Below are 13,439 nucleotides of genomic sequence, written 5' to 3' on the forward strand. Positions count from 1 at the left end.
TACATGTGTTTCACCCAGGTACTCCACTTCCACAAACCAAAAACATATGGGTGGATTTGGAATTTAGATTGTGAGCCCTAATGGGTACAGGGAATTAAATAAATCAATTAAGTAGTTTTAATCTTAAAATATTTAAGACCATGCAAAATAATCAAAAACTGGAAAAAAAAAATCCTACAGGATCTGTTACAAATGGAACTGTGAATGGATATTTATATATTGAATCCCATACATAGTGACTGCAGTTATTTTTCCACTGAATTAACCATTTACTCAAAATTCCATCCTGCTAGATATCTGGTGACAGATGTAATGGATATAGAAATGTATATAGTGTGGATCTCCTTTTTTGCATTTGCTGTTTTTCTATAGGTCATGATGAGGCCAAAGGTCAGCTGGGACACGGTTCTCTCCGCTGGAGTGCTGATCAGAGATACAGTGCCAGGACTGTACACAGAGAAGCACCCCGGACAGCGAGCTCCATGTGATGCTATGTCATGTTGTCAGTCCTCACCTCCAGGCTGTACCACAACATCTGAATCGCATCCTCTCCGCACTTTCTCACTGACTGCGAGCTACTCATGTCTAACTGCCTGACCTTCCACATACACGATACAAAGAGACAACCCACCTCAGCTCCACCATCAACGTCTATTTCAAATAAAGGAGATTGATAGCCATGTGGATTTCTCTCCGCTCTTGACCTTCATTACTGGAGTGGCAGATCATGACTGACAGCCAGCCTCATCTCACAGAAAACTAAACTACTAGTTCTTTTATGGGCATGTAAAAGCAAATCAACATCTAGGGATAAAACAGAACAAATGCAAAGCAATGCATATGGAAATGAAGGCTTGACTTGGCCAACCCTGACAGGATCAACGTTCGGGAGAACGCAAATCCTAACACACTAGAAATATTGTTCTGACACATCATAAAAATAGTACAACATACTAACAGTGTCTGTTTAAAGGAAGATGTTTGGAAATAAAAACGTTAAAGGGATTATCTAATGAAGGCAACCCCTTCTACATGCCCTATTAGAGGACTTCCTCCGTTTAGAGCCTCCCTCTAAAGAAACTAAAGGCCTAACACTAGCAGATTATCATGTATGACGTGGTTGTTCATTCATTTACATAGTAACATAGTTTATAAGGCTGAAAAAAGACAGTTCAGCCTGTTATCCTACAAGTTAAATGTCCACCATCTAATAAGACATTTCCCTCACAGTCGATAACATTAGGCTCCTTAGATTTCTACACAGTGATTTTTAACAAAATTGCCCCAATGATACCAATTCAGAAATACTGTATTAATACTGTATTAATACAGTGTCTGAACTGCAATACCAGACACTGTCTATACACAAGAGTGACGCTGTTTCTGTGAAAGAAAAAAAAGGCCTTCTTTTCCTACAACTCGTTAAGGTTCACAGCAGGCTTGGCGACAGCACGGTGCAGGTTCCGAGGGCCCACTGCTCCTGGGGGAACCCTAGAGCCACACAGCCAATTAGGCGGAAATAGATGCCGTCATCTCTCTAGATTCATTTGTATCACCATCCTCAATACCAGACACTGTCTAAACACAAGAGTGACGCTGTTTCTGTGAAAGAAAAAAAAGGCCTTCTTTTCCTACAACTCGTTAAGGTTCACAGCAGGCTTGGCGACAGCACGGGGCAGTTTCTGGGGGCCCACTGCTCCTGGGGGAACCCTAGAGCCACACGGCCAATTAGGCGGAAATGGATGCCGTCATCTCTCTAGATTCATTTGTATCACCATCCTCAGGACAGCAATAAAGTTGGATGCTGTGGCGGGGCGGGGGAGAGGCGTCTCCCTTCCCTGTTGCTCTGATAGGCTGAAGACAGGCAAATCATTGTTGATCCACCTGAGCCTGGCAGCATACAGCGTGAGACACAGGCCAGAGGAGCCGTGCACCGCATCACTGCTAGAAGCATGTAGGTAAGTATTAGTGTTTTTTATTTTATTTGGCACACTGCTTTTGGGCGCACTATGGGGACGGGGAGAGGAGCACTGTGAGGGCTCTACTGTTTGGGACACTATGGGGAACAGAGGACAGAAGCACTATTGGGGCATCTACTGGGGGCAATATATAGGGGCATTTTATACTGGCACATTATAGGGGGTACTATGGGGAAGAGGGAAGAGGAGCACTATGGGGGCATTTAATTGGGTACTATATAGTGGTACACTGGCACACATTATGGGGGCTCTATGGGGACATTAGCTCAACTGGGGACACTAAGGGGGCATTTTTTGCACTGACACACATTAGGGGATATCTTTCTACTATCACCTTATAAGGAGAATTATTATTATTAGTTTAGTAATTAATCCTTAAATATTGAGGTTCCACGGGGGAGGGGAATAGAGTTTGGGACTGGAATTACAATTGTGGATTAATTTCTATGACAGTTTCAAAGATAGCTGAGCTTGGCTAGTTTCAGAACTCCCATAAAAACTAATGGCGCTGCCATGCGCATGACTGACCAGCTGCTCCGTTTATTTCTGGGGGCTCCACAGGGTGCGGAGGCCTGTTATCATGATTTGTGGGCATCCTACCACTGGGATAGGGGATAACTTTATGTAACTGTAATACTCCTTTAAAGAGGACCTGTCACCACTGATATGTCTATTTTAGTCAATAATTCCCAATGTAATAACAGGAATGCCACAACATGGAGTTATGCGAAAACATACTCCTGAGTTGTTATTGCATGGATAAAGCAGGTATTCACTAAACTAGACATGTCAGTAGAAGTAACAAGGTCCTCTTTAATAGAAAAGTTGAAAATGGATGTTATATGCTTTCTATCCAGAACCTGCACTTCAATTGAATCGAACTTAGAGCATCCTACAACCCTATAGATACCTAAGTTTAGTCCAGTAAAACTGCAGTGGAGCCAGGTCCTAGAAACATCTAAGATCAGCCTTAGGAAATATATAGTGTAATGCCTGTAGTTGATACTAGAGACGTTTTGGATATTATAGAAAAGCTGGTCATATACAGTGAGGCATATACAGTCACCAATTTCCATAATTTCATTGTAGGGTGATATGTTTTTGAAGATGACTGTAGGACCAAAGTAGAAAACCACTTTAAATTGTGAAGACAGAAAAAAATATACTTTAAGCATGGGAAATCTGTAGGGTTAGGTAAAGGTAAAGGTCACGGAAGGTCATGAAAGCCTATGAAAATGATCTAAGGTACCTGGGATTAAGGGATGAGGATTTAAAATCTGGTGGGATAAAGTGGTGGATTTTTTTTAGATATTGTGACACTATAATAACCTTACCTTTTGGGTTCAGAAATCGGTTGGGTTTTGGAATCTTTCCGTTTTTTAGAATCCCTTTTAGAATCTCTCTTAGGCTCTGGTTCAATCCCAGAAGGGCTAGGCACTTTGCCGCCATCGCCTTCTGCATTTTGCTGTGAGCCACCAAGTAATTCTGTCAATAATGGGCTGTGGTGCATGGGTGGTGTGGATGATACATGCAGTGTGCACAAAAAAGTAGATAAAATAAGAGACAGGAGAAAGCATGAAATAAGAAGATACAAGAAAGCAAACAGAAAAGAAACATAATATGGACAACACAAGGAAAAACAAAATCATGCACTAAAAGAAAAACATAGAAACAGGATAGTGGCCTTGTATAAAGAATAGCTGTGATAATGAAATATATCATAGATAACTATATTTTTATATTGTTATAGAGAAGCTGATTAGTGCTCATTCCTTAAAGGCTATGTACACGTTTGGGGGCAATTTTTTTAAAATTATTGCATTGTGCTCATTTTGAGCTAAAAATCCGCTTTTCAACTGGTCTTTATTAAGAAAATATGGAGCTCTTTTTTGTGTACATAGTTGAGATGCTCTAATAGCAACCTGTGGATTTTCTCTCTTTTCGGTCAGTTGGGGAGCTGATTGTCTCTTTATCTTTGTTCTCTAAAATTATAAACACTTATTACAGCTTAGGTCTGTCACTTTTCTAGTATTGTAAACAATATTCTGTGAACTTACTGTACAATACTGGCAGATAGTGCTGGAGAGTCAGGCGCTGTCATGGGTCTGGCTTTTTCATGAGCTCCTGCTTCACCTACCCACATGCCAATGCCATTCCATTGAAGTAAACCATCAATCAGAAGCCATTGGGCAGAGGAGCAGTGGCTCATGAATAAGCTGGACTCTTTTATGGCTGCTCCTGACTCTTCTCTGCTGCGCAATGCTAGCATTATACAGTAAGTTTTTGGAAACCAGCATAAAGTATATGCTAGCTTCCCTTTAAAGGGATTTCTGGCAGTGGAGCACCGTGAACCTATGGTTCTAAATTATTTTGGGGTACTGAAGTTTATGCACCCACTGATCACACATTAATAGTATATTTCAAAAATAAACCTAGGGTCCATGTAGATCGACTAGTATTATGGCTTTTTAGTAGAAACCAAGAGATGATAAGGTCGAGGTCAATAACTAGAAGTAGTTTCCAATGAGAAGGTAAAGGCATTTCTAAAAGTATTAAAGGCGGCTGTGAAAAATTCTTTGTTCTCCAACTGAATAAAGACAAAAAATTCTATAGAAAGAATCCCTGTGGTTCTGTTAATTAGGAAAGGTGGTATTAAGATGCCAAAAATGTGGAATGAGTCATTCTTTGACTATTCATCTTTATGTAAGATTATTTCAATCGCTTCTATAGGTGTCTTTGCAGCCTCATAGAACATTTTATTTTGGCTACAGCCACATAAATATTAGTTCTGGGTGTACATGTCCAATGCCCAATGGTTTAGTGAATCGAATAGAGGCCTACACAATGCTAGTCATTACAATCTTGTATGTGACGGAGCCTCAGCTGCCAAATATTTATGGCTATTATGTGTATATGCTATAAATGTTTGACAGTGACAAACCCCTTAAAAGGGAACTTGTCACCAGGATTTGATGTATAGAGCTGAGGACAAGGGTTGCTAGATGGCCGCTAGCACATCCGCAATATCCAGTCCTCATAGCTCTAATACATATGCAAATTAATCTGAGATGAATCCTGTCCCTGAGATGAGTCAGGGACAGGACTCATCTCAGGGTAATTTGCATATGTATCAAATCGGTTTTTTTTTACACAATAAAAGCACACAGAGCTATGGGGACTGGATATTGCAGATGTGCTAGCGACCATCTAGTAACCCATGTCCTCAGCTCTATACACAAAATCCCGGTGACAGGTTCACTTTAAGTAACTTTTTTTTACTTCTGGTGACCATAAGAATATAGAGTGCCAGAATCCATGTTTAAAATGGTGTAAAATGTCAAATAAATTTTTTAGCCCCATGAAATCTTTTACAAACAGCTGACGATAGTATAAATAAATAAAAATATAAGTAATACCTTGTATCCCCTGTGCTCCTAATGCTTCCTGGTCCCCTGCCGGTCTTTGTTTACTGGCCACACGTGTGGACTAGGGATGAGTGAATCGACTTCGGATGAAACATCCGAAGTCGATTCACATAATACTTCCTTTGAATACTCTATGAAGAGCTCCGTACAGTTTTAGAATATATTGGCTCCTATGAGCTCCTACTTCACATAATAACTTCAAAAATAAATTTCTATTGTAAAAAAATAACTTTTCCCGAACTCAGGTTCGGTTCCAAGTGGTACCTGTACCGTACAGTATTCAAACAAAGTATTATGCGAATTGACTTCGGATGTTTCATCGGAAGTTGATTTGCTCATCCCTAGTGTGGACATCTGACCACTACAGCCAATCACCGGCTGTTGTGATGACACCACTGAGATTACCATTGCAGCCAGTGATTGGCTGCAGTGGCTGCATGCCAAGATAACATAACATTGGGTAAAAAGAGATTGGCAGTGGACCAGGGAAGAATCAGCTTAGGTGGTGGCACTGGATTGGTAAGCTATAACATGTTTTTTTTATTTTCTACCACAGTTAGCTGTTTGTACTAAAATTCATGGGTTTGTGCCGATTTTGCACTAATTGCGCTAAATTATGTATTGCAATAGGAATGTCACCATGCATTGTTATTCATTTTGAAGTATATTCATGTTTATCACTTGAATTATTCTGTACTGACATGATATTTTTGATGCTCTCATCAATAAATACCCCATTGAAACATAAAATTCATGGGTTTGAAAGCCTCCATTTAAGGGCATAAAAATGTAATAATTTTCTAATAAATTATTTAATATTTATTTATGAAATCATAATGCAATTCATTTTCTAATAATTATGCTCAACATTTATAAATATGATTATTATTTTTTTACTTTAGAATTTTTAATTTTCATCTACAGAAACAATGGACATCTCCAAGACTGGTCATACGATTTAATGTAAAAACTCACTACTCATAAATATTGTGAAATATTCATCAAAAATATAATCTCAAGGCGACCATTTTTAATACATTGAAAATAATTAAGTGGTATGGGGTCAGTCCCTTTTAATTCTGAAGACAACCAAGCATACAATTAGAAGAAAGTGATAATATGTTTGTTTAACAGCTTTCCTCTTCTCCAATCTCTAGGCTGCTAAGTAAAGGGATCAGCCTGAGCCCTATTGTAACCTATCAAAATGAGGTCTATTTGTTTACTGTACCCTCAGGCGCCAAGAACTGGGAGTTCATTGTGCCTGTTAATTAAAGAAAGTCATTTACTCACCTTAAAAAGAAAGTCAAATTTTGTACATTGGTTGACCCATACTATTGCTTCAAAAACCTGACAAAAGGCTGGTTGTGCAATCTAGTGCTTGAGGAAGGTCTTACTGCTGTGTAACCCCTTCTAGTCAGAAAACTACTTTCCAAGAGCAAACAATGGATTTCATGCACAACTTGCATTGTTCTTATAAATCTCAGCTTTCCCCATAAATCATTTAATATATTCTCTCCATAATGTCTTATTTTCGGTAGTACGTAACCATAAGACCTCTGTGTGTTAAAATAATCCAATTTAAAGCAAAAATAATTAGATTAGATTTGAAGAGTGATAGTTTGGTCAACCAATACCTTAACAAAATATAAACAGTCCTTGGTAATAAGTTAATACACCAAAAATCTAAAATTTTCAATGCAACAAAAAAGCAAATGAATGAAAACATAACTGATATCATACTGGAAATCATTTGATCTTTTTTCCACATGACACATGTGTTGCAAAAACACCCTTGTGTACTAGGCTTGACATCTGTACATTTCTGTTTTTCTAGATTTTTTTAAAGTAATAGTTTAAAAAATGTTACCTGTTGCCGTGTACATGTGACGCACAGAAGGCAAAACTATAATGAAGCAATGTTGGGTCAATCATGGCTCCGTTCTCTGCTCTTTCCAATAAGTCACTAAGATAACACAGGTGTCGATGGCAGCCTCTTACTCCATAACGGGCACAATATTCATCGAGAACAAACACTTGACCAGGACTGAACCAACCCTAGAAGAAAAAAAATTAGGATAATTATGAAGTACCATGCGTAATGATCAAGGGTAATTTATTTGACCATAAAGGAATTATCCCACTATTAAGAGTTATTCTCTATTCACTGGATAGGGGATAAGTGATCGGCGGGGGTGGGGTTGTTTGGCTGACCTCTGGGACCTCCACCAACCACAAGAACAGGGACCCAGTGTTCCCCAGTTTGAATGGAGTGGCATTCACACATGGGCGCTGCCCCTCCATTCACCTCTAGTAGGTCGCTTGTATTCCATTCTATTATCTCTGGTAGAGCCAGTTGAATCAAGTGTAAGGGTGCAAAATAATTCAGAGGACTGAAAGTTATGAACCTGACGTATTCATCTTGCAAGCAATTCCTCCACCTTCCCATGCCATAGACTCAGTGCTTGACAGGTTGCTTTGTATATAGGCATACACAGCATCATTTCTGTCACTGCAGATAGAACCTGGGAGATACCCTCCCCTAATGACTACCCTGGAATATGAGTCCACTATGTTATTGTATATTATCACTCTTATTAAGCAAATTGTGCAACAGTTTTTTGTACTATTAATAGGAGTAAGGAGTAGGAGACCCGTATATCATGTAGCATATTCAGTTGATAGATTTGCTTTAACACAGCACCAAAAATTAGTCTATGGGTTCATACTTTACTCCTGTGTACCTCAGGATTTCAAGCTGAGGCATACAGAGGTTTTCCTCTTAGATTCATGTTGTATCTTGCTGAAAAAAAATCATACCTTATTCCATCATATGCCATATTATGGGCAAATCTGTGCCCTATCACCATACTTTAGCTTTTGCAAACAGAAAATATCCACAATAAGGTGGCAAATCGGATGCCTACTGCTCGGCAAGACAGAACTGTATTGACTGTGTGTTCCACCATACGGGTACCATGTATGTTGATGTTCAAGGGTAAGGGTCCAGGTTGTCCCCTGTTTTTTTTCATATATTACTGTAATGGATGAGGGATATATGTTTCCTATCCATAGGGATATGTCTATGAAAAACAAGTGTTAGCCTGACCTCCATAAGTTTCTTCAGATTTACTCTCCGAGATCAGTGATGAATTATATGAGAAATTGTAAGACAAAGATACAGCATTACTCATTTTCTTCATGTTTAGCAAGATTGGTAAAATTTCTAGAACTTACAAAGACGTATATATATATATATCTTTAGTTATAAAACTCATCATTGATATCATTGTTTACTTTATTTAATGACTGTTACACATTCAGTTCAATTTTTATTGTCTGTCAGTGAATTAACAGATGTCCGTCAGAACTGAGCAGATGACCCTAAAAACACTACAACCGGTGATCCATGAAAATGCAACTGAGCTTGATTTAATTGTACAATTATAGCTTTCCCATATAGATAGTAGTTATGGTTTTAAGCAGCTGTTAATTGATAGCTATTGCTTTTAGTATTGATTACAAGTGGCCAATGAGTAAGTAGAGACCAAAGGGGACAAATTACAAGGTACAGCACCAGAGATGTTCCATATAATAGAAATGTTTACACACCCAAGTAACATCAAACCTTCTCACAATCTTCAGCCATTGTGTCTGAGGATCCCTAAGAAAGACTTAATTCAATTCAACTTTTTTGTCCCTATACCAAGACAGAATTGTACGTTATGACGAAACTGTTAGGCTACTTCTCCAGAGCAGTTATAATATATATATGTATATATATATATATATATATACTGTATATATACAGTACAGACCAAAAGTTTGGACACACCTTCTCATTCAAAGAGTTTTCTTTATTTTCATGACTATGAAAATTGTAGATTCACACTGAAGGCATCAAAACTATGAATTAACAAATGTGGAATTATATACATAACAAAAAAGTGTGAAACAACTGAAAATATGTCATATTCTAGGTTCTTCAAAGTAGCCACCTTTTGCTTTGATTACTGCTTTGCACACTCTTGGCATTCTCTTGATGAGCTTCAAGAGGTAGTCACCTGAAATGGTTTTCACTTCACAGGTGTGCCCTGTCAGGTTTAATAAGTGGGATTTCTTGCCTTATAAATGGGGTTGGGACCATCAGTTGCGTTGTAGAGAAGTCAGGTGGATACACAGCTGATAGTCCTACTGAATAGACTGTCAGAATTTGTATTATGGCAAGAAAAAAGCAGCTAAGTAAAGAAAAACGAGTGGCCATCATTACTTTAAGAAATGAAGGTCAGTCAGTTTGAAAAATTGGGAAAACTTTGAAAGTGTCCCCAAGTGCAGTCACAAAAACCATCAAGCGCTACAAAGAAACTGGCTCACATGTGGACCGCCCCAGGAAAGGAAGACCAAGAGTCACCTCTGCTGCGGAGGATAAGTTCATCCGAGTCACCAGCCTCAGAAATCGCAGGTTAACAGCAGCTCAGATTAGAGACCAGGTCAATGCCACACAGAGTTCTAGCAGCAGACACATCTCTAGAACAACTGTTAAGAGGAGACTGTGTGAATCAGGCCTTCATGGTAGAATATCTGCTAGGAAACCACTGCTAAGGACAGGCAACAAGCAGAAGAGACTTGTTTGAGCTAAAGAACACAAGGAATGGACATTAGACCAGTGGAAATCTGTGCTTTGGTCTGATGTGTCCAAATTTGAGATCTTTGGTTCCAACAACTGTGTCTTTGTGCGACGCAGAAAAGGTGAATGGATGGACTCTACATGCCTGGTTCCCATCGTGGAGGTATGATGGTGTGGGGGTGCTTTGCTGGTGACACTGTTGGAATTTATTCAAAATTGAAGGCATACTGAACCAGCATGGCTACCACAGCATCTTGCAGCGGCATGCTATTGCATCCGGTTTGCGTTTAGTTGGACCATCATTTATTTTTCAACAGGACAATGACCCCAAACACACCTCCAGGCTGTGTAAGGGCTATTTGACCATGAAGGAGAGTGATGGAGTGCTGCGCCAGATTACCTGGCCTCCACAGTCACCGGACCTGAACCCAATCGAGATGGTTTGGGGTGAGCTGGACCGGAGAGTTAAGGCAAAAGGGCCAACAAGTGCTAAGCATCTCTGGGAACTCCTTCAAGACTGTTGGAAGACCATTTCAGGTGACTACCTCTTGAAGCTCATCAAGAGAATGCCAAGAGTGTGCAAAGCAGTAATCAAAGCAAAAGGTGGCTACTTTGAAGAACCTAGAATATGACATATTTTCAGTTGTTTCACACTTTATTTGTTATGTATATAATTCCACATGTGTTAATTCATAGTTTTGATGCCTTCAGTGTGAATCTACAATTTTCATAGTCATGAAAATAAAGAAAACTCTTGAATGAGAAGGTGTGTCCAAACTTTTGGTCTGTACTGTATATATATATATATATATATATATATACATAGTATGTATATATAAGCACTAACAGTTTCCCATCTCAGAAAATGGGGGCATATCGCTAGGATATGCCCCCATTGTCTGATAGGTGCGGGTCCCACCTCTGGAACCCGCACCTACAATGAGAATGGAGCAGGGAAATGAACGGAGGGCTCACTGCGCATGTGCAGCCGCCCTCCATTCATTTCTATGGGGCCGCCGAAAATAGCCGAGCCAGACTGGCTCGGCTATTTCCGTCTGCTCCATCGAAATGAATGCGAGCAGGGGCGGCACGTGCTCGGTGCGCTCCCATTCACTTCGATTAGAGCAGCGCTTGGTAATGGACGGACCCTGGGAAATCTGGGGTCCTCCAGCCACAGCTCACCACACTCCGTTCTCGCTGTAGATGCGGGTCCCAGATGTGGGACCCACACCTATCAGACAATGGGGGCATATCCTAGCGATATATTGTATTTGATGGGAATACCGCATTAAGCGCAATGTATGTACAGTCCCATAAACTAATGGCGCTCTGTATGTATGAGCTGAGTGAAACTGTAAGGAGCATGTTTAGATCAGCAGTCGGTATTCTGTATTCATGTTCCAGTTATTGTTGCTGGTGTGACCAGTTTAATAGCTCGCATCAAAAAACTGTTCTTGAGTCTGATGATTCTGGCTTGAATGATCCGGTGCCTCATTCTGGATGGTAAAGGCAGAAACTAAAAATGGCTAGAACGTGTATGATCGGAGGCAACATTGTGGGCTTTCCTCAAATACCTTCTATTGTAAATGATCAATAGAGGTGGTAGGGCAGCTGTGATGATATGCAGGGCAGTTTTCACCACCCTCAGCAGGGTTTTATGTTCAGCAGCCGTAGCGCTGCCATACTAGACCGTAATGCAACTGATTGGGATGCTCTCCTCTGTAGACTTGTAGAAGTTGCAGAGGATCTCGTGTGACAGGTTGACTCTTCTCAGCCTTCGGAGGAAGTGAAGGATTTGTTGGGATTTTTTGACAAAATGTGATATGTTAAGTGACTAAGTAGTGTCCACAGCTATGTGAACACAAAGTAACTTATAACTGCTCCCCCTTACCATCAATATCCCATCAATTCGTAATGGTGTATGCACTCTGTTCTCCATCCTGAAGACAATAATCATCTCTTTACAGGGGTGTAGCTATAGTGGAAACAGGGGAAGCGGCTGCTACGGAGCCTGAACTCAGAAAGGGCTCACCCGGGGGGAGGACTGAAAGATTTTATTATCATTGCCGCCTCAACAGTATTATACAATGACATTATATACAGTGGCATTAGATGCAATCATATGACATACAGTATATATGTGTAGTAAACAGAAGTAGCAGCTGCCTGGCCTGGTCTGAAAGAGTGATCTTGACTAGCTACAAGAGTGAGGGTTGCATGGGAGGAGGGAGTTGCTGGGGGGAGGGCCCCATTCAAAAATTTGCTGTGGGGCTGATTCAGTTCTAATTACGCCACTGTCTCCTTGATTTTATTAACATAGAGGGAGAGCTTGTTGGCAGTGGACCACTCTGTAAGAAGCTCTATTCCTCCTATATGGTTATTTTTGGTAACGTTGCCGATTAGTGTTAAGGCATCAGTAAACTTGATGATGATATCAAAGTTCTATTTTGCAAAGCAATCATAGGTGTACAGTGTGTAGAGCATGGATGAGTGGATGCAAACTTCTGGGCATCCTGTGCTGAGTGTACAAGAGGGAGAGGTATTGTTGACCATCCTAACACTGTGATCTGCAAGTGAGGAAATCCATTATCCAAAGTATGACTTATTCCAAGAGTGTTCAGCTTGGAGATCAGTCTGAATGGAATGATGGTATTCACAGCAGAGCTGAAGTCAACAAATAGCATGCTAACAATGGTGTTTTCTCCGTCTAGGTTACTGATTGTAGCCTGGTTTGCCATGGAGACCACGTCATCAGATCTATTTGCACGATAGGCGAACTGATGGTGGTCCAGTGTACTAGGAAGACTGCTGTTTATATGAGCTTGATCTCCCAATGCACTTCATCATTATGGGTGTGAGAGAGATAGGGAGGTAGTCATTCATACAAGTGATCATAGGTTTCTTTGAGACTAGAATGATGGTTGTGACTTTGATGCAGGAACAGAAGACTGTGCCAGAGAAAGGCTAAAAAATGTCCATGAAGGTGGCAGCTATATGGAGGGCGCACACTTTGAAGACCTGACCTGAAATGCCATCTTTACCCGTTGCGTTGAAACCCTCATCAGTGCTCTTCTCACCTTGTTTGCAACCAAAGTAAGTGCTGCCTTCTCTGAGTAGGGGTGAAAAGAAATCCCCGCACTCACGCTTCTTCAATTCAATGCACTTTTATTATCTGGAGAGGACAGGCTTGTGGAGAATAACTGAGATTGATTAGTGATCTTGAATCAGGCATAGAAAGCATTCATTTGGACAGCATGAGAGGTGTCTATTGTCTCTGAGTTGCTGACTTTACTCTCATAGTCACTGATATCTTGAATTCCTTGCCACAGGCATCAAGGATCCAAGTTAGTGTTTAAGCAGGCTGCAATTTGAGTACTGTACTTATCTTTTTCAGCCCCGATGCCAACCCTC

General features: G+C 40.3%; 1 protein-coding gene across 8 annotated transcripts in view; it reads right to left on the bottom strand.

Moving 5' to 3' along the window:
• Positions 1 to 13,439, bottom strand: part of CADPS (calcium dependent secretion activator) — a 448,325-nt gene that overhangs the window by 145,806 nt on the left and 289,080 nt on the right. For all 8 annotated transcript variants that reach the window (XM_044300692.1, XM_044300700.1, XM_044300697.1 and 5 more), the window contains one exon: positions 7,272 to 7,459. In XM_044300692.1, the coding sequence (XP_044156627.1) occupies positions 7,272 to 7,459 (188 nt within the window). The remainder of the gene's footprint in view (positions 1 to 7,271; positions 7,460 to 13,439) is intronic.

Source organism: Bufo gargarizans, chromosome 7, assembly GCF_014858855.1.
Source record: "Bufo gargarizans isolate SCDJY-AF-19 chromosome 7, ASM1485885v1, whole genome shotgun sequence".
Lineage (NCBI taxonomy): Eukaryota > Metazoa > Chordata > Amphibia > Anura > Bufonidae > Bufo > Bufo gargarizans.